This window comes from Calliphora vicina, chromosome 4 (assembly GCF_958450345.1).
Source record: "Calliphora vicina chromosome 4, idCalVici1.1, whole genome shotgun sequence".
NCBI lineage: Eukaryota > Metazoa > Arthropoda > Insecta > Diptera > Calliphoridae > Calliphora > Calliphora vicina.
Genome location: NC_088783.1, coordinates 25772559 through 25794931, shown reverse-complemented (window position 1 = coordinate 25794931; position 22373 = coordinate 25772559). Strand labels below are relative to the sequence as shown.

General features: G+C 29.5%; 2 protein-coding genes across 2 annotated transcripts; both read right to left on the bottom strand.

Moving 5' to 3' along the window:
* Positions 1–2959: 2959 nt before the first annotated feature.
* On the bottom strand, positions 2960–7974 carry LOC135958290 (uncharacterized). Its single transcript, XM_065509190.1, has 4 exons — positions 7619–7974; positions 7384–7552; positions 6988–7311; positions 2960–3402 (listed from the first exon to the last, which is right to left on the bottom strand). The coding sequence occupies exons 1-4, from the start codon at positions 7972–7974 to the stop codon at positions 2989–2991; spliced, it is 1263 nt and encodes a 420-aa protein (XP_065365262.1). The 3' UTR covers positions 2960–2988.
* A 2558-nt stretch (positions 7975–10532) lies between these two features.
* On the bottom strand, positions 10533–15897 carry LOC135957488 (uncharacterized). Its single transcript, XM_065508237.1, has 4 exons — positions 15460–15897; positions 15224–15392; positions 11111–11428; positions 10533–11047 (listed from the first exon to the last, which is right to left on the bottom strand). Exons 1-4 carry the CDS (start codon positions 15828–15830, stop codon positions 10634–10636), a joined length of 1272 nt encoding a protein of 423 aa, XP_065364309.1. The 5' UTR covers positions 15831–15897; the 3' UTR covers positions 10533–10633.
* Between the last annotated feature and the right edge of the window lie 6476 nt (positions 15898–22373).

The following is a 22373-nucleotide window of genomic DNA, read 5'->3' as shown; positions in this document are numbered from 1 at the left end:
AAAATGTATACAAAAGCTGTTGGATGTGGAAACCTGTGTTAAAATCATATATAGTACTTGAACAATTTATATGTGGATTAGTTAAAAATTTAGCTGATATGGAAATAAAATTCATAATAAATAAGTATTGCAATAGCTGATGCAGGACTTAGTCGGGCATATCCGACAGTACAAGTAACAAGTAAGAATTGTTTTTAATTATTCGCATGCATTTTTTTTTATTAATTTTCTACCTATATCTTTCTTCATTGTTCACAAACAAATTATTAGAAAATTTCCGATTTTAAATATATTTTAGTAAATTATTCGAATATTATTTATTATTGATTATTTGTTTGAATAATTGACTATTTTACTACATACTATATTGTTGTTTATAAATAGATTTAGATGAAGAGCACATGTTGGACGCAGACTATAGTTTTTTGATTTTCTTTAGTAAAGTATAAGTAATCCTTTTAAGATATAAATAAGCCAATAATTTAAACAATTTGCATCGCATTTAAAATGACGTAATTAATGAACTAGTGCAAAAATTTTTGATTGTTTTTATATAAACATATGTTTTCTCGAAAGTTCAAACAACAAAGCATTAAAACTTAATATTTTTCTTAAAAGTGGCAAAACATTTTTTTAAAAAAAATTACTAACCAACAGTTATTATGCAGGAATAATATATTCAATACTGAACCCCATATTGGACTTGCCAGACTTGGTCATGAGGTTTTAATAAGACGAAAATGTTGAATTTTGTGCCAACAATGCGTCATATGGGAAGTTTTGCTTTACTTCTTTAATTTGAAAAAGTTCCGCTGAAGCACAAAGATTGCTCATCGAAGCTTATGGTGTATTTGTTTCATCGGTTTCAACGTGCGAGAGATGGTTTGTTAGGTTCAGAAGTGGAGATTTTGACAAGGAAGACAAAGATCGCCCTGGTCAGCCAGAAAAATTTGAAGACCAAGAATTGGAGGCATTATTGTTGTAAAACTCAACAAGAACTTGCTACCCATCAGGATTTATCCAAAAGCAGGGAAATTAGTTACCGTACGAACTGAGTGACCTTGAAAGACGATTTGGTATGTCTGAAATGCTGCTTAATTCATTACTTGCGGCATAAAATATATCCATTACGATAACCCGAAGCGTAACAGATCATGTGTGAATGCCGGCAAACCAACCAAATCGACACCAAAGCCAAATATCCTTGGCGCTAATGTAATTCTATTATGAGCTGCTATAATCTTGCCAGACCTTCACAGAAAACCGGTACCGATTGCAAGTTATTCGTTTGAAGCGAACATTTGCCGAAAAATAACCAGAATATGCTGCCATACATGAAACCGTAATATTCCATCATGTTGTTAAAAACTATTTAGAATGAAGTGGTTGGGAAGTTTTTCTTCACTCGCTTTATAGTCCTGACCTTAACCCGTTTATTTCGATCGATGCAGAACGCTCTGTCTGGGATACGCTTCACTTTGGAACAGAGTATCGGATATTGGCTTGATTCGTTCTTGGCCTCAAAAGATGAGCAGTTCTTTTGGCGCGGAATCAATATGTTTTTTTTAAACAAACACAAATTGCGTAGCTTTTTGCTTGTCTGCAGATCCACCCAGAGTCTCTGGCGGGAATCGAACCCGCAACCCCCAGATTGATAGTCTAGCACACTATCGTCTAGTCTATCGGGGCACTAAAAACTATATGTTTCAAGCTCGAAATCTATACTAATTCAAAGTTTCCTTCTAACTTTTTTGATTCTCTCAATAACATTGAAAATATTTACAACCTGTTTAAGGGTTAAATAAATTTAAATTAATAACAATAGAGGACATCTTATATTTATTATAAAATTAAAAAATAAAACACGCAATTTTTGTTTTGTAATTTTAAAGAATTTTAATAATACTTATATTTTTTAATATTTTAATTAAATAATAACTGTAGTAACAAACAAGAAAGCGGCTAAATATAAAACAAGTTAGAGTGATCTTTGATGGAGGGATCATAACTATAATTGCATAGCTCATCTTTAATTTGTTATTATGTTGGTGCTGCACTAACGAAACCAATTATACCATTATTTCTTTTAAAAACGATTAAGTTGTTTTATATTTTATCGACATTAAGGAAACAATTTGGCACTGAATAAATTTCCTATAACATGTTGAGTATTAAAAACAAAAGTTTGGAATCATAACCTTAAAATTTGTTTCACGTATATGAGTTTATAACCTCTTTTTAAAGTAAATGTGTTTCTGAAAACATTTTTCAATTCAAGCAATTATTCCAAATTTTATTTGTGGCGTTACCTGTTAACACTGTGTGACAGATTACGGGGCATATTCTTCAGGCGCAATGATTTCAAATTGAAATGAAAGTAGACCAGTGAATAAACAAAAATCCTGAAGAATTTTGAAAATGTTGGGCTCATTTTTATGGGCTCTTGAAGTTGGTATATTTTTGACTAATTGTATGAGTAAAAGTTAATAACTCAATAATTGATCGGAATGCAATTGTACGGCTAGATATAGTTCATATAAAATCATATACACATTTCGTAGGGTATGCAAACAAATATGCATCTACTTATTTGAATTTACTGAATTGAAAATTTTAAAAACGTGCGAGACAATCTATTACATATACCTAAAACAATAAAATATCTTATGCGCGCTTTTTCACTTAATTTGTATATTTAAATAAACACACGTAATATTAAATATATATATGTATAAAGATTTATCAACTTTTTAGATGTTCAACATGTCAAACTGTAATTAGTTATTCAAACACATCATCATTCATAACAATTCACAAATTACTTTTGTTACTAATTCTGCTACTAATCATCGAATATAAACACAATTACAAAAGCTATCTACATATGTATGTATATTTGTAAAATAAAAAAATGTAATTTCAATTTCCATTTCCATTTCAACACTTAAAATTCCGCTCAAATTTCAAATTGTATCACAATTACAAAATTTACAATATACCTAATTGTTCTAAACGTTTTATATTAAATTTCAACGTTTCAATTGTTCGTTTATTGCTGGTGAACATTAATTGAATTTTTTGTTCGGCAAATTTTGCATCTTTTAATTTTTCCAACGAATTGTCATGGGAATCTGTGGCAAACATTGACATCAATGGGAAAAATGCAAATGCAACAAAAAAACCATAGGCTTCTTTTTCATGTATCTCTTGTTGTATTTGTTTTTTAGTGGGTTGCAACGCCATGGGATATGGCAGTGCTTCCAGAGTCTGTAGTAGTGTGTTTGTGTACGTATCGATTAATTCGGAGCGATTGTGCTTTAAGACATCCAACTGAACGCTGGTGTTTAGGAAATAGTTGACATCAAAACCGAGACTGCCATAGAAGCTGAGTTGAAAGTCAATCTGTAAAATGGAAGAATGAGCAAGTTGTGTTAATATTTAAGTGGGCATTTTAGCTACTATTTTAGAGCAGGAAATTAATTAAATAAATTAAATTTGTTTTTTTTTTTTAAATGCGTTTGGTGAACAATTTTTTTTAAAAGATTACAAATTTACACTATTTTTGAATTTCACTTTCCCCCAAAACTGAGAAGAAAATCAATCGTTGGAGATGTCGAAAGAAGAAAAATGTTTTCGAAACTAAAATGGAATCTGAAAAAAGGGAGAAAAGCAATATGTATTCATACGAGAAAACGATGGGAAAAACTTGAGAACTAAAACCACGTCTGATTTATAGGTTATATGAGGCTACTCCCTTAAATGGGAGTGTTCACCTTTCGCTCAGTTTGTTGCAGCAAAACCTTCATTCTAGAAGGTTTGAGAATGCTATCAATACGTGTATCGGCGTTTTGAAAGTTTACATCTGAATTTCATTTGAGGGGGGGTTAAAGTTTCCCACCTCTGGCACATTCTTATTGTTAATCGGCATAAGAAACCATGGGATCCTTACATTTTAGGTATAAAATGTGTTCAGAAAAGTTATGTAAAATTTTACGGAGAATATTTTTGTAGAATATGTTAACCCTCTAAATCCTCAAGGCATGGGTCTTTTTTGTCCTTCTTTTAAAAATGAGCCAAAAACGCCATTAAAACATGGATTTAATGGGTTAAACTGTTCCGCAAAAATATTATCCGTAAAATTTTACTATAAGTCCCTAAATACACCAAAAGGGAAAATTCAACCAGAAAGTCAGAAATAAGACATAACAAAAGAGAGCCGAGGGTTAATTTAGCATTTATTAAGAATTTTATTTTAAAGAACATTTTATGTATAAAATGTATTAAAATTTATGCAAATTTTAACGGAGAACATTTTTGTAGAATGTGTTAACCCTCTAAATCCTCAAGGCATGGGTCTTTTTTTATCCGTGAAATTTTACTATAAGTCCCTGAATACACCAAAACGGAAAATTCAACCAAAAAGTCAGAAATAAGACACAACAAAAGAGAGCTTAAGGTTAATTTCGCATCCCTCAAAAAATACCTATTTTAATGACCTCGACAAATCTTATTTGTAGGAATGGATAACAAAATTAGAGAAATGTTGGACAAAGTGCATACAATTCAAAGGAGACTATGTTGATAAATTAAATAATTTTTTATCCAAATACCTGCGTTTCATTTAAAAAGGCACGGACCTTTTGACCCACCCTCGTAATATTCTTTTTTGAAAATGGCATGTTTTTGAAATCACCCGATTTAAGAACACGGGCAATTATTTTCATCGATTGAGCAACAAAAGTATTTAGAAGTTGTTTTGTTTTGGTGCCAGTATAGGGTGATTTATTTAGAGGATTTTTTTCACAGATCATATTGTCATCTTATTATACCCTTCACCTTCGTGAGAAGGGTATATATGTATGTATAAGTTTGTCATTCCGTTTGTAATTTCAACAATATAATTTTCCGACCCTATAAAGTATATATATATATTCTGGTACCTTATAGATAGCGGAGTCGATTAAGCCATGTCCGTCTGTCTGTTGAAATCAACTTTCCGAAGCCCCCAAATAACTTACATACACGATTCATACATCAATATCTCCGGTCCACAAATGGCAGAGATATAAGGAGAAAACCTCGATATTTGTCCTATTTTTGACCTATATCTGGATTACTAAGTCATTAATATAGACAATATGGATATATAATGGGTCAAAATAGGAAAAAATATTTTTTAACCCGACTTTTTTTTTCACCAAAAGTTTTTTTTTCGCTTAATATTAAACAAAAATTAAAAAAAAAAAAAATTTTAAATTTAAAAAAAAAAATGTTAACAAAAAATGAAAAAAAAAACATCTGGATTGCTATGTCATTAATATGGATATCTAATGATAGATATTTCAAAGACCTTTGCAACGACGTATATAAGACCATGTTAAGTTGGACGTACAATGAGTGAAAATCGAAAAAATATTTTTTTAACCCGAAATTTTTTTTCAAAAATTTAAAAAACTAAAAAAAAAAATTTTAAATTTAAAAAAAAAATTACAAAAAAAAAATTTTACAAAAAATAAAAAAAAAAAAAAAATAAATTTCGATTACCTAAAAATATTTAAAATTTTTATTTTGAAGTATAATTTGGTGAAGGGTAGCTGTATTACGAAAATCAATAATCGTGCATTTTGATCAATATATGTTTTAGTTTCAATTATGGACAGATCCTCACAAAAGTTGGTGGTAAGTTTTAGGTTCATGTAAAACCTTTTCATCACGAATTATTATAGGACAATTATGAATGTTAAATTCATTTTCTGAGGGGGACTAGTGAAAAATGTTACCCGATTTTCGTCATACTTTACGGTATAATTTCAGAGTAATTAGAAATAATTTGTGAAAGTATTCCAGGGGGATATTTGTATGTGGGCTAGTTAAAATCATGGTGTGATATTTCACATTTTCAATACCAATCAACCTTATCAACAGAGAGTATTTTATCAAGCTGTTTTAGCTAGCAAGCCCGGTCCTTTCGTTTGGGCCCTATCGTGTTTTCAACAGACAGACAAACAAACCGACGGACACAGCTAGATCGTCTCACAATTTCATAAGTACCCAGGATATGTATACTTTTGTGGGTCTGCAATGAATATTTCGATGTGTTACAAACGGAATGATAAAATTAATACTTGTTGATGGTAAAAAAAGATTCCGACATCCAATTATATTTTAAGTGTTTTATTTATAATAAAAAAAACTCTAAATGAATCAACTTATCAGGGCACACAAGGCGAATTTATATACCAGGTGGTGTCGATTCTACAACAAGTACAACATTTACAAAAACCACTTGTAAATTATTTTTGTTTATGTGGTTTAAGCTGTCAAAGTTTCCATGTTTTTGTTATTTTTACGTTTGTTGTAGAATTCGCCGCAACAAACACAAGACAATTTGACAGCTCAAACATCTAAACAAGTAAAGTAAACAATAATCAGCTGTGCTATCGACACCACCTGGTATATAAATTCGCCTTGAGGGCACACTTAGAAAGGTGACTGCGATGAAACAGCTGATTATTTTTTTTATTCAGTTTGAATTGTCAATTCACTTGTGGTTGTTGTGGCGAAAAATACAACAAACCCAAAAGCAAAAACAACATCAGGCAACTTTGACAGTTCACCTACTTTTTAACAAAAACAAAGTACCTGTTGTTTTTGTATTGTTGTAGTGATGCAGTCACCTTTCTAAGTGTGCCCTGCAACTTATATTACGTAAAAATATGTGAGTCTCATGAAGTCAAATTTAGAGAATAGGATGATTAGATTTGAGATTCAGTTTTTTACATGAAACTTTAGGAATAACCAACAAAAGTTACTCCTTTAAATGAAAGTTTTTTTTGTATTCTCATTTAATTAGTTTTAAAATTAATTATTTTCAAAATTATTCGTTTTTGAAGTATGTATATTTTTTATATAGTCCTCTGGCCAGATGTCATATCAATTCTTCAACGAATTTTAACCGTCCAATATTGTTTTATCTTTAATACTTACAAATCTCACTTCCGTGGGTCTACTGTCATCCTTCGAGCCATAGCAAAACATTAAATTATTCACCCACAAGTCACCATGATTTAAAACATTCAATTGCCCTTTCAAAGGATAAACTGATTTTAGAACTCGTTCCGTAAAATGAGCATAATAATTCTCCAATTTCTTAATAGTGTCCAATTCTATTTGTGAATCAGTTTTAAGCAATTCGATTAGTTTTAGTAATTGAGCACCAAATAAAGCCTTAAAAGAATCCGATTTACAAGAATCCATATTTAATAAGCCAAAAGGATAACGTTGCATGATATTGGAAAATAAATTATCATCCTGGAATTTTAAAAATTATAATATTATCATCTTTATTGATGTTTATGGATATGGTGGAAAATCAAAACTTACTCGTTCATTTAAGCTTAATGACAAGGCATGATATTGAGCCAGCTTTTGTAAAACCTCGAGCGAGTGAATTTTATCTAAACCATTTTGACGACTTTGCAAATGAAAACCCAAAGGATTTAGATTTTGAAACACTAATGTTTCCACCGGTTTCGAGATATTATAATAAAGTCTAATTATATAAATTTTAAACCAATTTAAATATTTATTCAGGTGTTTACTAAAAATGTTGTCCTACCTGGGTCCTAATACATATTCCTTGTCCTTTATCTTCATTAATGTTTCCATTTGGGGTAGAATATTCTTATAGAAATACAATTCTCTATTGTAAATTTTCAAATTTCTCAAAACTATTTGCTTGTGTTTCGGCATACTTTTAACTACCACATTTTCTCGCTGTTCTCCATCGCCATCTAATAGCTGATATTTAACTTTAATTTCATAAATATCACTGCAATAATTTTCACCCGAACCCGATACCAAATTTGAAATTACAAATTCATTTATTTTCACTTCATTGCAGCACAAATAATTCTCCAAAGCCGTTTGTATGAATTCGTTATTAAGATATTCCGGCGATTCCAATTTGGCCATTTGTAATTTTTGGTTGAAAATCTGTAGTAAAACTAAAAGATTTCTATGTAAATGATGTGTATTTATAACTTGTATCTATTGTTACAATTAATGTGGCATTTGTGTGCTGAGAGGGAGATTCATATTTTAATTGATTCTAATCATTGTAATGACATTTTGCTTTGATTTGACTATTTGTGCAGTACGGGGGCAAATTGATTGACTTGTTGTAATGGTTTAGTTTTTTTCTTTTTTTTATTTTTTCTTTTTATCAAAGAACATACCGATATGATTGAAATAGGTTATTTGGAATTGTGGTTTCAGATTTTGAATTGAGGCAGATTAATGAATTTGATTTTCTTTAGAAAATCTTTGAAATTGAGAAAAAACTAAAATTTTGTAATTTTGATAGTTGTCGTAATAAACGAATCATTACAGTTACACATAGTTCTAATGAATTTCCTTCAAATGCAGATGTGAAAATCTGAATCACAGAATTCAATTCCAATCGAAAGTAGAATTGATATTAGTTTGTAAATATTTGTTTTTCTCAAATTAGTAAAGATTTTCTTTAACAAATAATTGAACTATTGTTTAAATATACAAAACTTTGACCAATAAAATTCGGAAATACACAATTATTAACTCTTTTGGGAATTAATCATAATCAAACGGAATCTGAAGAAGCTGAAAAAAATCGATAGGTTGTATGACTTTAAAATGAGAGATTTTTTTAAGTTTTTAGCTTTTATTTTGATACATTTGTACAATATTAATTTATTCAAATGTCTTTTTCCCATCTTTCTGGGAACATATGGATTCGGCGCGCCAAAAGAACTGCTCATCTTTTAATTTCGGATACTCTGTTCCAAAATGAAGCGTATTACAGAGAGAGCGTTCAGCATCGATCGATGTGGCAGATCGTTTACATGATGGAATATTACGGTTTTATGTCTGTCCGCATATTATGGGCGTTAATCGGCCAATGATCCCTAAAGGGAACCTGTACCGAACCCTTTGGGTCCCACCAAATACTGAGCATTACCTTAGCGCCATGGATATTTGACTTTGGTGTCGATTCGGCTGGGCTTCACATACGATACCTTACGCTTCTGGTTATAGTAATGGATCCTCTTTTCATCGCAATTAATGATTCGGTGCAGCAATGATTTTTTATGGCGTTTCAACATCATTTTGGACATGCAAAATCGTATTTCAAGGTCTCTCGGCTTCAATTCGCATGGTACCCAATTTCCCTGCATTGGAATGAATCCTGCTGCTCGCAAACATTTTGAAATTGCTGATTGAATAGCTCCCAATGATTTTGCAAGCTCTTGTTGAGTTTGACAACAATATTCATGGAGTAATGCCTCCAATTCTTGGTCTTGACAATTTTTTGGCTGGCCTGGGGCGATCTTTATCTTCTGTGTTAAAATCACAACTTCTGAACCGAACAAACTATCGCTCGTACGTTGAAACCGATGGAACACATTCATCATAAGCTTCGGTGATTAATCGGTGTGCTTCAGCGTCACATTTTTCAAATATACGCCATTTATTGTAAATCCCGCATTTTTAAGTCATATAGCCTATCTTGAAAACCGATTACATTAGAAGAACTTTGACCCCTATATACACTAAGCAGAAATGTACATTTTTTATACCCTACACCACCATAGTGGTGAGGGTATTATGCTTTTGTGCAGATGTTTGTAACGCCCAAAAATATTAGTCTAACACCCACCTTAAAGTATACCGATCGACTTAAAATCACTTTCTGAGTCGATTAAACGATGTCCGTCCGTCTGGTTGGCTGACTGGCTTGCTGGCTGTCCATGTAAACTTTGTGCGCAGAGTACAGGTCGCAATTTTGAAGATATTTCGATCAAATTTGGTACATATCATTTTTTCGGCCCAAGGACCAAGCCTATTGAAACTGGCTGAAATCGGTTCATTATTTCACCTAGCCCCCATACAAATGTCCCCTCGAAATTGGACTTTATCGGTCATAAATGTTTAATTTATCTATGTAACTACACAAATTTCGCTCCAAATAAGTTTTATATATACAAAATTCATGTCACCAAATTTTGTTACGATCGGTCCATAATTAGTCATAGCTCCCATATAGACCCGCTTCCGAAAATAACTATAACGTGCATAAATCGCTTAAAAATATTGGTATACTCACAAAATTCAACATAGTAAACTTTCATATATCATACATATTCATACATAAATCACACGACCTAATTTCATTGTGATCGGTCCATAATTGGTCATAGCCCCCATATAAGGCCCACATCCAAAAATCACTCAAAAATATAAATTATTGAAATTTTAAAAGAAAAATGTTTTTGCTCTTTTACTTATTGTAGGGTATTATATGGTCGGGCTTTACCATCCATACTTTCTTACTTGTTTTAAGTTTTAAAATGGAACCAATATTAAAATTTCATTGTTAAGACGCTGTTGTATGGATCTTTACCAAAATTAAGCCCAAATTAAGCTTTATTCTGTTTAAGAGACCATTAGGCATTTATTTATTCATAACAAAAAACAAACTCTGAAAACCAATATAAACTTTAAACTACTTTTATTTTGTACTTTCTACACATCACTACTATAAATTAATATTTATATTGCAAAATTTTACATTTTCTTTTAATTTTGCTTAAAACTAAAATTCATCTAAAACACCCAATTCCTCAAAACGTTTAAGACTGTATTTCAAATGATTTGTCAATTCATCTCGGGCAAATATAGATTCCAATTTTTTATTCTTGTATTCCTCATTGGTGAACGCTTCAATGCTGGTATCCCCCGAAAGTTCTTTTGGCAGTGTTACCATGGGCAGAAAACCAAACAGAGCAAATAAACCATACAATTCTCTTGATCTTAACTCATATTTCAAGTCCTCCAAAGAGGGTATATTCTCATAACGCATATAATCCAAACATTCGGAGAAGCTTTTATAGTAGATTTCTATTAAGTCATTACGTTTTGTTTTCAAAATGTCCAATTGAACACTGGTATTCAAAAAGAAATTCAAATCACAACCGGGACTGCCATAGAAACTTAGTTGGAAATCAACCTAAAAATATAAAAATTGTACAGTAAATTAAATTGTTTAAAACTAATTTAAACATCTACTTACAAATATAACTTTGGTGGGCTTGTTTAAATCACTTTCATCTTCATAGGTGTACATAAAGTTATTGGTCCACATATCGCCATGATTGAGTACAACAAAGCGATCACCTTCATTAGCTTTGGCCAGTTTGTGGGTTATTTGTTTAAAGTTTTGGTAATATTTTTGCAATTTACTAGAGATATTCTCATAACCGGGCCATGTACTGGAAGACTTAACCAATTGTCCCAAATAGCCACCAAACATTTGTAGGAATGTATCGGTTTTCAAGACAGTTTCCTCACACAACATACCCTTCTGAAGACGTTTGGTTATGGCGGGATCCTAAAAAATTAAGTTATATATAGATTATTTTTTATTTGAAGTAGAGTCAAGTTTATTGTAAATTATATTATATTCTTGCGTTCCTTATAAAATATTTTCGATTGTTAATTAAAAAATTAACATTTTTACATTAGATACTAAAAGTAAATACAAATTTGTTTGTGAAATCCCACAAATCAATTAATATTTTGTAAACAAGTTGGCCATTTATGAATTTGTTGGACTAAAATCGTATGTTTTTACTTCTGTTAATATATATTTCAGCCCTATGGATGTGTCAGAAAGGCCTAACAATATAAATATTGGAGTAAATTAGTAATGTTTGAAAAATTGATTTCTAAAATTTATGAAAATGATAAAACGGAAGAAATGGTTGTGTCCACTCTTCATAAATTAAATAATAGAAGATCAAAATAATTTTCAAAGAGTTCAGAACTAATTATAACAAAGTTGAGAAATTGAAAAGTGGAGTTAGACCTTTTAGCTTCTGGCACATCCATATATGGGTCGGTTTTGCATAATTTCAATACCAAAATTCGTTCAAACATTTACATCTGATATTATGTATTGGTCAGTATGATATCTGGGGTCACAGAAAATGCATTTCAATCTACTTACATTATTTTTATGTTAACAAGTGAATTTTGCCCTTTTTCAGGCTTCTTTTTCGAAAGTGAAATCTTGGCATTAAACTTGGGGGTTTATTATGTAATTTGATTCTAAAATCATTAATACAAGAAATTTTCTTTCCAATTACACAAAATGTGACCTGATCCTCACAATATTTATTAAAATTATTTATATTTAAATCTTCAAATTTCCAAAATTTATTTATGAGAGAACAATTATTTCTGAAAGTAGGTCTTAGTTTATGGTTTTTGTTAAATTAACATTAATTTTCACAGATTTTTATATCGGTGGCTGGTGGAAATTTTGAAGATATTTTGCATTTTCGGTTCAAGGACAAATCCTATTGAAACTGGTTGAAATCGGTTCATTATTTTACGTAGCCCCTATAAAAATGTCCTCCTGAAATAAGACTATATCGACCATGAATGTCTGATTAATATATTGGGTGTATGACTTAAAAATGTGGGATTTACAACAGATGGCGTATCGTTTGAACGTGGTTTTTGTTTCTGATTGCTCACCGAAGTTTATGGTGAATGTTTTTCATCGGTTTCAACGTGCGACAAATGGTTTGTGTGGTTCAGAAGCGGTGATTTTGACACGGAAGATAAAGATCCAAAAAAGTTTGAATTATTGTCAAACTCAACAATAGCTTCAAGCAGCAGGATTTATCCAAAAAAAGCAGAGAAATTCGGTACTATACAAATTGAACCCGAGACCTTGAAATGATGCTTGAACGCTATAAATGTAAATTATTACTTGCAATGAAAAAATGATCCATTGCAATAACCCGAAGCGTACCAAAGCCAAATATCCATACCGCTAAGGTAATTCTATATATTAAGTGGGTGCAAGAGGTTCATATCTATTATGAGCAGCTGAAATCTGACCAGACTATCACAGAGAACTTGTAACGAACGAAACTGATTCGCTTGATGCGAGCATTGTCCGAAAAACGTCCAGAATATGCGGCCAGACATGAAATCTAAATATTTCATCATGACAACGCTCGGCCACATGTGGCAATACATGTTAAAAATTATTTTGAATGAAGTAAACGCTCTCTTTGGTATACGCTTCACTTTGGAACAGAGTATTCGATATTGGCTTGATTCGTTTTTGGCCTCAAAAGATGAGAAGTTCTTTTGACTCGAAAGATGGAAAAAAGTCATAGCTAGCAATGGCCAACACAATACTACAAAATTTATATTGTACAAATGTTTCAAACTAATATCTAAATATTTGAAAAAATTCCGCATTTAATTCCTATTTAAATATGACAATCCTATTTATTTTGTGTTTAACAGCATTATCTTTAGAACATTTCACTTATAATAGTATTTTCTATAACAAATCGTTTGTATAACAGTATTTTTCTCTAGAAAATTGTTTGTATAACAGTATTTTCTATAGAAAATGTTGTGTATAACAGTATTTTCTACAGAAAATTTCATGCATAATAGTAATTTCTATAAAAAATATTTTGTATAACAGTAGTACTAGAGAAAACTCTAGTAAATCTTGTGTATAACAGTATTTTGTATAGAACATTTTAGTATAACAGTTAGAGTATCCAAAACGGTTTTTCTAAATTTTCGGTTTTTTGACAAACCGGTTTTTGTAAGACGTTTAACCGGTTTTAATGAAATGTATTTTCTAAAGTTCATTCAAGAATATTTATGAAAAACTTTGATACCAGTTTTAAAAATATTGATTTTTTTTATAGAAAATTATAAAGATATAAAATAATTGCATATAGATAGAGCCTTAAGAATTCAAAAATGTAAAATTTTTGAAGATTTAGTACACAATTCTTAACAAATTTCCTATAGATTCCACAAATAAAAATAAATTTAAGGAAACCTTTTTCATATTAAATAAAAATTTAATATAAACCGGTTAACCGGTTTTTTTAAAGACAAAAACCGAAAACGTTTAACCGGCTTTTTAAAGACAATAATCAAAACTGTTTTTTTCCAAAACACACTTGTTTGGTTAAACCGGTTTTTGGGACACTCTAATAACAGTATTTGCAACAGAAATGTTTGTTTATAATTGTATTTTCAATGTAGAATATTGTGTGTAACTGTATTTTTTATAGACAAATTTGTGTATAGCTGTATTTTCTATAGAACATTTCATGTATAATAGTATTTTCTTTAAAGAATCGTTTGTATAACAGTATTTATTTCTTGAAAATCTTGTCTATAACAGTATTTTCTATAGAAAATTGTTCCAATTGTTCCAGTATTTCATATTTAATTGTAATTTCTATAAAAAATATTTTTCTCTAGAAAATGTTTGTATAACATTATTTTGTGTGTAACTGTATTTTCTATAGAATTTTTCTTTTACAACTAATTTTTTCTAAAAAAAACAGATTTAACAGATTAGGTGAACAAGTTCTAAAAATGTTTAATAAAACCCATAATTAATGACATGTTGAAGTATTCTAACAAATTGTTTTAAATAATTAATGATCATAGTTTAATAATAAAAATACAGGTAAGCCTCCATTTACGCGGTACTTTATTTACGCGTATTCGATATAACGCGAACTCAAATTAGCAACCATTTTTTGAAATACGCGACTTTTGTTACACGATTTTTATATAACGCGGCAACAAACAACAATAAAGGAAAAAAACAAGCGAATAACAGATTTCTTATTTGAAAACTCCGTTAATTTTTATGAATTTTTCCTTAATTTTCGATAAGAATTATTTCTTATCGAAAATTAAAATTTTTTAGTTGAGTTTTTTTACTTCACTTTTGTTTTAAGTAAGTTTTTAAAAGTACATTACAACTTGCCGTTATAGTTAAATTTACCTTTAAGGGTATCTTTTTTAGTTACGTCCGCTTTCATTTAAGGTGACGATATGTATGTATGTACATATGTGTTTTCTATTTAACGCGATTTTTAGGCCCCAATTTATTTTTTGTTATGTATCTGATGTATTGTTTTACGCGAAATAAAAAATGTTGGCCCCACAAAAGCATTTCGTTCTAAATTAGAACCTCGTTTTACGCGAATTTGATTTACACGCTATTTTTTTGGGCCCAACAAACCGCGTAAATCGAGGCCAACCTGTAGTTTTGGTATTATGCAATACATATTGAGCTCCATTTCTTATAAACCAAATTTGTTTTGTAAATATAACTCACCTTTTTTGCCAACACCATTGAAGTCGCATGAAATTTGGCCAATTTGTCCAAAATCATCACCGAATGATTCCAATCTAAACCATCTTGACGTGAAGCCACTGTAAAGCCATCTACTTTAAGATCATTGAACACAATTGTTTGCACAGGTGATTTGGTGGCATAAAAACAACTAAAATTTGTTTAAAAAATTAACAACTTTTAGTAACTAAAAAAAACAACAAAACAAACTAAATTACTTTGCACCAAATTTATCGCCATTACTTAAAATGGCCAAACGTGGTAAAACATCCCAATAGGTTAGTTTTTCCTTAACAAATACACCCACATCCTCTAGAAATTGGGTTTCCGGTGTAATCGGTATAGTTTTGACAATCAAGGAAATTTGTTGTTTCTCTTGGGGCTCTTCCTGATCCAATGAGGTATCGAAATCAATTAAAACCCGATAAATGCTAGAGCAATAGTTATCGCCAGGATTGCTGCCCCAGGTGAAATTAATTTCATATATATTCACTTTCACTTCACGTAAACCCTCTTCTAAAGCATTAACGAAAAACTCTTCATTTAGATGTGCCGGCACAAATATATTGTTATCGTTTTTAGTTATCATTTTATTTTATTTTTTTTTTTGTTTTTCTAATTGAAAATTCAACCAACCACGGACGACAATTTTTTAAGGTTTTGTCTATTTTACTAAAAGTTAGAATTCGCAATGAAGAAGATTTGGCCAAAACTCAGCTACATATATTAAAACAAAGTATTTATAACGTTTACTGTTTTTATACTGATAGACTGAGTGTGAGAGAGTTAGCGCTAAACAGAGATATGATTTAATGACATGACAAGAGGAAACTAAAGCGTAAAAACAATGAACATGAAAGAGAGCCACTGTAGAAATTGACAATAGAGGCGCGTGTCTCATATTTATAGTTATTTTGTGAATTTCTTCTTATATAATTGCTAAAAAACGTCATTATTATTTTTTTTTGGTGATAATTGCTTTTTCATATACCGCTACTCGTATACGAGTATACAAATACATGCGTTGTTGTTTGTAGATCTCTCAAGCAATCTTATCAGAAGTGGTTTTGTTTGTTGTTCATACAATTAATTTCTAACCATAATATGTATTATCTTAAGTTAATTATGGCTATAGATACAGTATTAAACATTTTAACAAATAGTACAAATGTGTACCTACATATGTACAGTGGTGGTTGTATAATTAAAACATTATAGTATCAATAAATAACACTGGGTAATTTTTTGAGTCATGGAAATATAACCATAAAATACCCGTGTCTCCCAGTTTTGCCCAAAGTCATGAACTTTTTTTATGGGCCCCCAAAGATTTGGGTTCTCGATGTCATTTTTACAAAAAAAGTGATCATTTTCTCAGGCTCATATCTTGCAAATAGTTCGGAATTTTGATTTACTCTCTGAGGCAAAGTTGTAGCCCTTGTCATAAAGAACAAAAATTGTGAAGATATAAAATCAAAAAAACTTCATATTCAATATTAAAAGCGCAAAAAAACTTAAAAAAATTAGAAATCAATTTTTTAAAGCTTCCTAAAAGTATGCTTTAGTTTATAAGAGTTTTAGGTCTGTTATAGTTATTCCCGAAAGAGGATATTATATGGGAGCTATGGACAATTATTGAAAATATAAATGATCTGTACATAATGTTGGTTCGATAACGATATTTATAAGAACTTTTATATTCAGAAGTGGTCCTTATATGGAAGCTACGACCAATTATGGGCCGATCTTCATAAAATTAGTTTGAAATAATGTCATCTACCAAAACTATTTAAAAAGCATCGCACGACTTGTAAAGTATAACTTTAATAATAAAATACTATCACCTACTCCCTTGTTGGAACACGATCTAATTAAGATCATATAATATAAGAGTTAGAATAGTAAAAAACCTTATTATTTTTGATAAATTTGAAGATGTCTTCAAAAAATGTACTTTACCAAGCACCAAAGCCCTAAAACTTCATGCACTTGAACATTTTATTGGAATTTGACTTGAATGCAAATATAATAATTATGTTTTAAACTGGAAAAATATTTGAAAAAATTAAATATTTTTCAAACAAAAAACATATGGCTTGAATTTATGTTTCCTTTTTACTGTAATTCAATTGCTTGACTATAATTCAAAGCTTGAATTACACTTGCTTTCAACTTAAATTCCATTAAAAATTCTTATTGGGAGAACACAGCAAGAAAATGTACAAAAATTATTTGAAATAGAAAATATTTCCCGCCACATAATTGTTCAATTCACAAGGTCTCTTATCAGTCATATTGTCATAATGTCCTAATATATCACGACTTGGCGGCTCGGCTCAATCGACACTTAGGTCTCTGCTGTAACATTGCATACAGAGTAGTATTATTTTATGAATTTTTTTGCTTAAAAAGCAATAAAAACCATTGTGAAATATTAGGACATTATGACATGATAAGAGACCTTGTGAATTGGCCAAGTAAATGTTTTCTGATGTTCACTGATTTTTATCTAAATTTTTACAGGCTTTAATTATGCATGCAAATTATTGTTCAAATATAGATTGTTAAATCATAAAAATAGTTTATTTTTTCTTTTTCTAATTGAAAAATAAAATGTGTTATTTATTTATTTATAATATGAATGTTTTAATTATATGACCACCACTGTATGTTTGTATACATAAATAAGTATTTGAATTTCACACGTATGGATGTATGAGCGTAGAAATAACAAACACAATTTTGAATTAGTTTGTAAATTATAGCAATTAAAGCTAGGTGAGCAATGTGTTACCCTACACAATTTGGTTTAATAAAAAACCTTTAAAAGAAAAAGGATTTGTAATACGCGATCTCCGCGATCGTTGTATTCAAGTAGCGATGATTGAGATACCAGAACGCAACATTGACAAACTCAAATGAAAAATTTATCGTATATCGAGTTTATTTACACATTTTTTTAATAGAATACATTTTTTAATTAAACAAAATTTAATTATAAATGTCCATAAAACTGTTTTTAGAGTCTATTTCCGGTTTTCTGTTAATTACACCTAATTTTGACAAAAAGTACAAACAATATCAACTGTTACAATTACCAGCACCAGCCATATAGTGTACAAAAACTGCTGTATACTTAAATATTCACTACATGTTAATGCAGTCTCCCACTTGCCAACAATTTTAAATAGTAGTGACTTCTGTTTTAGGAAAAAATTTAAAAATCATTTCTCTTAATTTTAATTTTTCATTGTTTTACTGCTATTTCAAATTATCTGTAATGCTTTGTATGCATTTAACTTTATTCCCGGAATAGAAAATGCACCCAAGCTATGAATAGAGTTCACTCAGACAAGAAATTTATTTATTTATTTAATTGATTAGTAGTTAATTAGTAACTTGTCTCTAATAACAATTTTAATTGATAAATGCATTTCTTTATTTAGAAATTTAGCTAAAGATTTTAGCGCTATTAAAATGCTCTACATAAATTCAAAAGCATTTGAGTTTTTAAACATCAGTTAGTTGCCAACTGCTGTTTAAAGATTTGAAATTTGATGAAACCAATATCATCAGTTTAAGATTATCAAGATTTAGCTACAATAAAAGTGATAAATATAAAGGAAAGTTTTAGTACTTAGGAATAAAGAAAAATAAAATCTATTTAAGTTTTGACATTGAATGCAATTCAAAATTATTTTATAGTGTATCTCTAAAATTCGTTGCAGTTAGAAACTTGTACATTTTTCGTATCTCCCTTGTATCTTAAATTTGAAACTAAACATTGTAGTGTTAAAAATGTGATCGTCAATTATTTTAAATTTTGCAATTTAATCTTTGTTTGTAGTTTTTTTGTTTTAGTAACAACGAACTTTTGTTGTATTTTTTTTAGTCTAAGGTTAGTTATTATTATTGCTATTAATTTAAGTAATAACAGATAAAATTTTCAAATGCGAACTAAATAATTGGGGACTTACACAAATTCAATTGCAAACAAATTGTTTATGATGTCATCATGTTAATATTAAATAAAAAGAAAACTGTTTGGTCATTGTGAATGCATAAAATCAAATTAAAATATACATATATTAATAATATTCAATTTGAAATTATATATACAATGTAATTATATCGTTTAATTTTAAAATTTTGTTCACGATTTGAAATAATTTGGAAGTTATTTATAACTTCTCATACTACAATGTATAAGAACTTTAAATTAGTTATGGCTACCGTTACCGCTTTCATTTCGACTAACGTTTCCGCTTAAATAATGTTACCGAACTAATCTAAATTAGTGTTACTGTTTCGAATCGGTAGCCAACCTTACTTTATACTGATTTTCGAATTATTCGAAAAACTGGGTTTTTCAATTTTCCGGTATTTTAAACCGGTTTTTACAAAAGGACGGTTTTCGAGTTATTTGACAAACCAGGTTTTTTGACTCAAATTATTTGACAAAATCGAATATTTTTCTTTATTTATTTAAGGATTTTATGAGATTATTTTTAATATTGGGTGTTAAAAATGCAGGATTTTTTAAAATGTTTAGCTCGTATTTTGAAATATTGTACAATATAAATTTATTCAAAGTATTGGCCATTGTTAGCTATGACCTTTTCCCATTTTTCTGTCAAAATATGTATTCCGATCCAAAAAAACTGATCATCTTTTGGGGCCACGAAATAATCAAGCCAATATCGGATACTGTGTTCCAAAGTGAAGCGTATCCCAGAGAGAGTTCTGCATCGATCGAAACAAATAGTATTCGGACGGGGTAAGGTCTGGACTATAAGACGGGTGAGACAAAACTTCCCAACCACTTCATTCTAAATAGTTTTTAACAGGTATTGCATAATGTGGCCCAGCGTTGTCACGTTCATGTCTGGCTGCATATTTTAGGCGTTTTTCGTAAATGCTCTCTTCAAACGAATCAGTTGCATTCGGTACAGTTTCCATATGATGGTCTGGCCAGATTTAGCGGCTCATAATAAATCGCGTCGGATAATTTTGCGCTTTGGAGATTTATAGTGGACAAAAATCTCGACTGATTTGAACTCTCTAAACTCTTTAAAATAATAAACGAAAAGAGTAAGAAAACTTAACGCCCGTAATTCTCGCCAGAACCATTGAAAATGTTAAAAAATGTGCAAATGGTCATCAACAATGACTACGACAATTTGATTTATTCTTCAAAAGTAATAGAGAATTTAAAAGTTAAAATAAACAGCTCAGAAAATACATGTACATATGTATGTATATCAAAGTTTTTTTATCCATTTTAAATATGTATGTAGTATATCGAAACAAAAAATCAGATGAACTTATCTATACATTATTTTTATATTGACTATAACCCTCAAATCTATTAGCACCTTTAAATTGTTAAAAAAAAATAGTCAGTCAGAATAAAATTTATAAAACAATTTATTTTGATAAATGACATTTAAATATTTGTTCAGCTGTTGCCAATACATAGTTCTTTTTAATTAGATTTTTTAAAATACTTATTAAATAAATTCCACTTTATAAACTTTAATTATTAAGGTAAAGATAATTATATACGTGATTTTTTTCTATCAGCACCTGAGTAATATTTTTATGATTTAGCAGTTTATGGTTTTATCTACAAACATCAATTCATATCTTTTGTTTATTAAATATTTCCATTTAAACTAACTAATGACTTTTCAAGACGACAACCTAAAAGTAAGAGTACGACTGTGAGTACTTAAAATAATCTTATTTTTGTGTCGTCATATCTCCTTTTTGATAAAACCATAGTTTTATTATTTTCAAATAATTCCCACATTATTGAAGTTGGTTCATATTTTTCAAATATTTAAAGAAATAAGCACTTATTACAGCTAATTTTTATTAGATTAGCTTTTTATTTAAAATTTAAATAAATATTTGTTCAAAGATAAGTGAAATATTCATATTGTAGTGGTCACGCTTATTTCATTAAATATTTGATAAATGTATAGATATAATTTATAAGTATATCCGCATGGTTTTTATAATAATAAATACAATTAAGATAATTTGCATTTTAAGATATATTTAGTTTTTTTATTCTCAAATAACCCAACTATTATTATAAATAGTTATTGTACTAAGTATGTAGTTGCAAAATAATAATTATGATGAGATTATATCAAGTCATATTGCTGTCATTTAAATCATATTTGAAAAGAGGAATTAAATTCAAATAATGAATGCCCTATTGTTAACAGACGATACCAAATGTTTGAATTGTGGATGACTGCAAGTAAATTAATTATGAAAAAAAAAAATTAAATTAAACATAGAACTTGTAAGCCACATCCGATCTGTATAAAAAAATCAATAGGCAGGAGAGTATTTAGTATTATGAACAGCGGAATATAGCATTCTTGTTTATATAGACAAGTCCGTCTGTCTGTTGAATTCTACTTTCCGAAGCCCCCAAATAAAATACATAAAACATGGCTGATACATCAATATACTGATACAACAATGACTACTTCGATTTTTTTAAACTATTTTTCACCAACAATTTTATATTGTTCACCAAAAATTTTTATATTCTTAAAAATTTTTTTTCACCAAAATTTATTTTCAATATTGCAATCTATATAAAATTCGACACAACCGATTACAGCACTCCTACTTGTTAAGAATTAATTTTAACCGAATGTTAAAGAATTTTCACCTTTTTTATTTTTGAAATTTAAAAAAAAATATTTTAATTAAATTTGTTTTAAATTACACCTCTGTCGCAGCATATTGCTCCAAAAGTGCTGAAAGGTATGAACAATTTATAAATTTATAATTTATAAATTGTACATTAGACTGTCCCAAATAAATACATATTGAAATTTATACCCTAACTCCCCCTAGAATTGTTACTGGAATTGTTTCACTTTGGTTTGGGGGAATTTTCTAATGCAAGTTTTGCATATACCAGATTTTCAAAATTATATTAACGAAATTTTAGTTTATATCTTGCAGTTTTGTAGAAGAATCATAGATATTCTATATTATATTAGTATTAGTGTAAACGATTTCAGGAAACTCAATATTTAGAACTTTTTAATGAACAGTTTTACTCTTGCTCAATGTTAATGAAACAATTCCAGATTTGTATGAT

Excerpts from the sequence above, each read along its gene's own strand:
- LOC135958290 (XM_065509190.1), bottom strand. The coding sequence starts at position 7,974 with ATGGCCAAATTGGAATCGCCGGAATATCTTAATAACGAATTCATACAA. Across the intron at positions 7,553-7,618 it reads GAATATGTATTAGGACCCAG|ACTTTATTATAATATCTCGA; the intron begins GTAGGACAACAT and ends TTATATAATTAG. Across the intron at positions 7,312-7,383 it reads CATTAAGCTTAAATGAACGA|GATGATAATTTATTTTCCAA; the intron begins GTAAGTTTTGAT and ends TTAAAATTCCAG.
- LOC135957488 (XM_065508237.1), bottom strand. The coding sequence starts at position 15,830 with ATGATAACTAAAAACGATAACAATATATTTGTGCCGGCACATCTAAAT. Across the intron at positions 11,429-15,223 it reads CAATGGTGTTGGCAAAAAAG|GATCCCGCCATAACCAAACG; the intron begins GTGAGTTATATT and ends TTAATTTTTTAG. Across the intron at positions 11,048-11,110 it reads AGCCCACCAAAGTTATATTT|GTTGATTTCCAACTAAGTTT; the intron begins GTAAGTAGATGT and ends TTATATTTTTAG.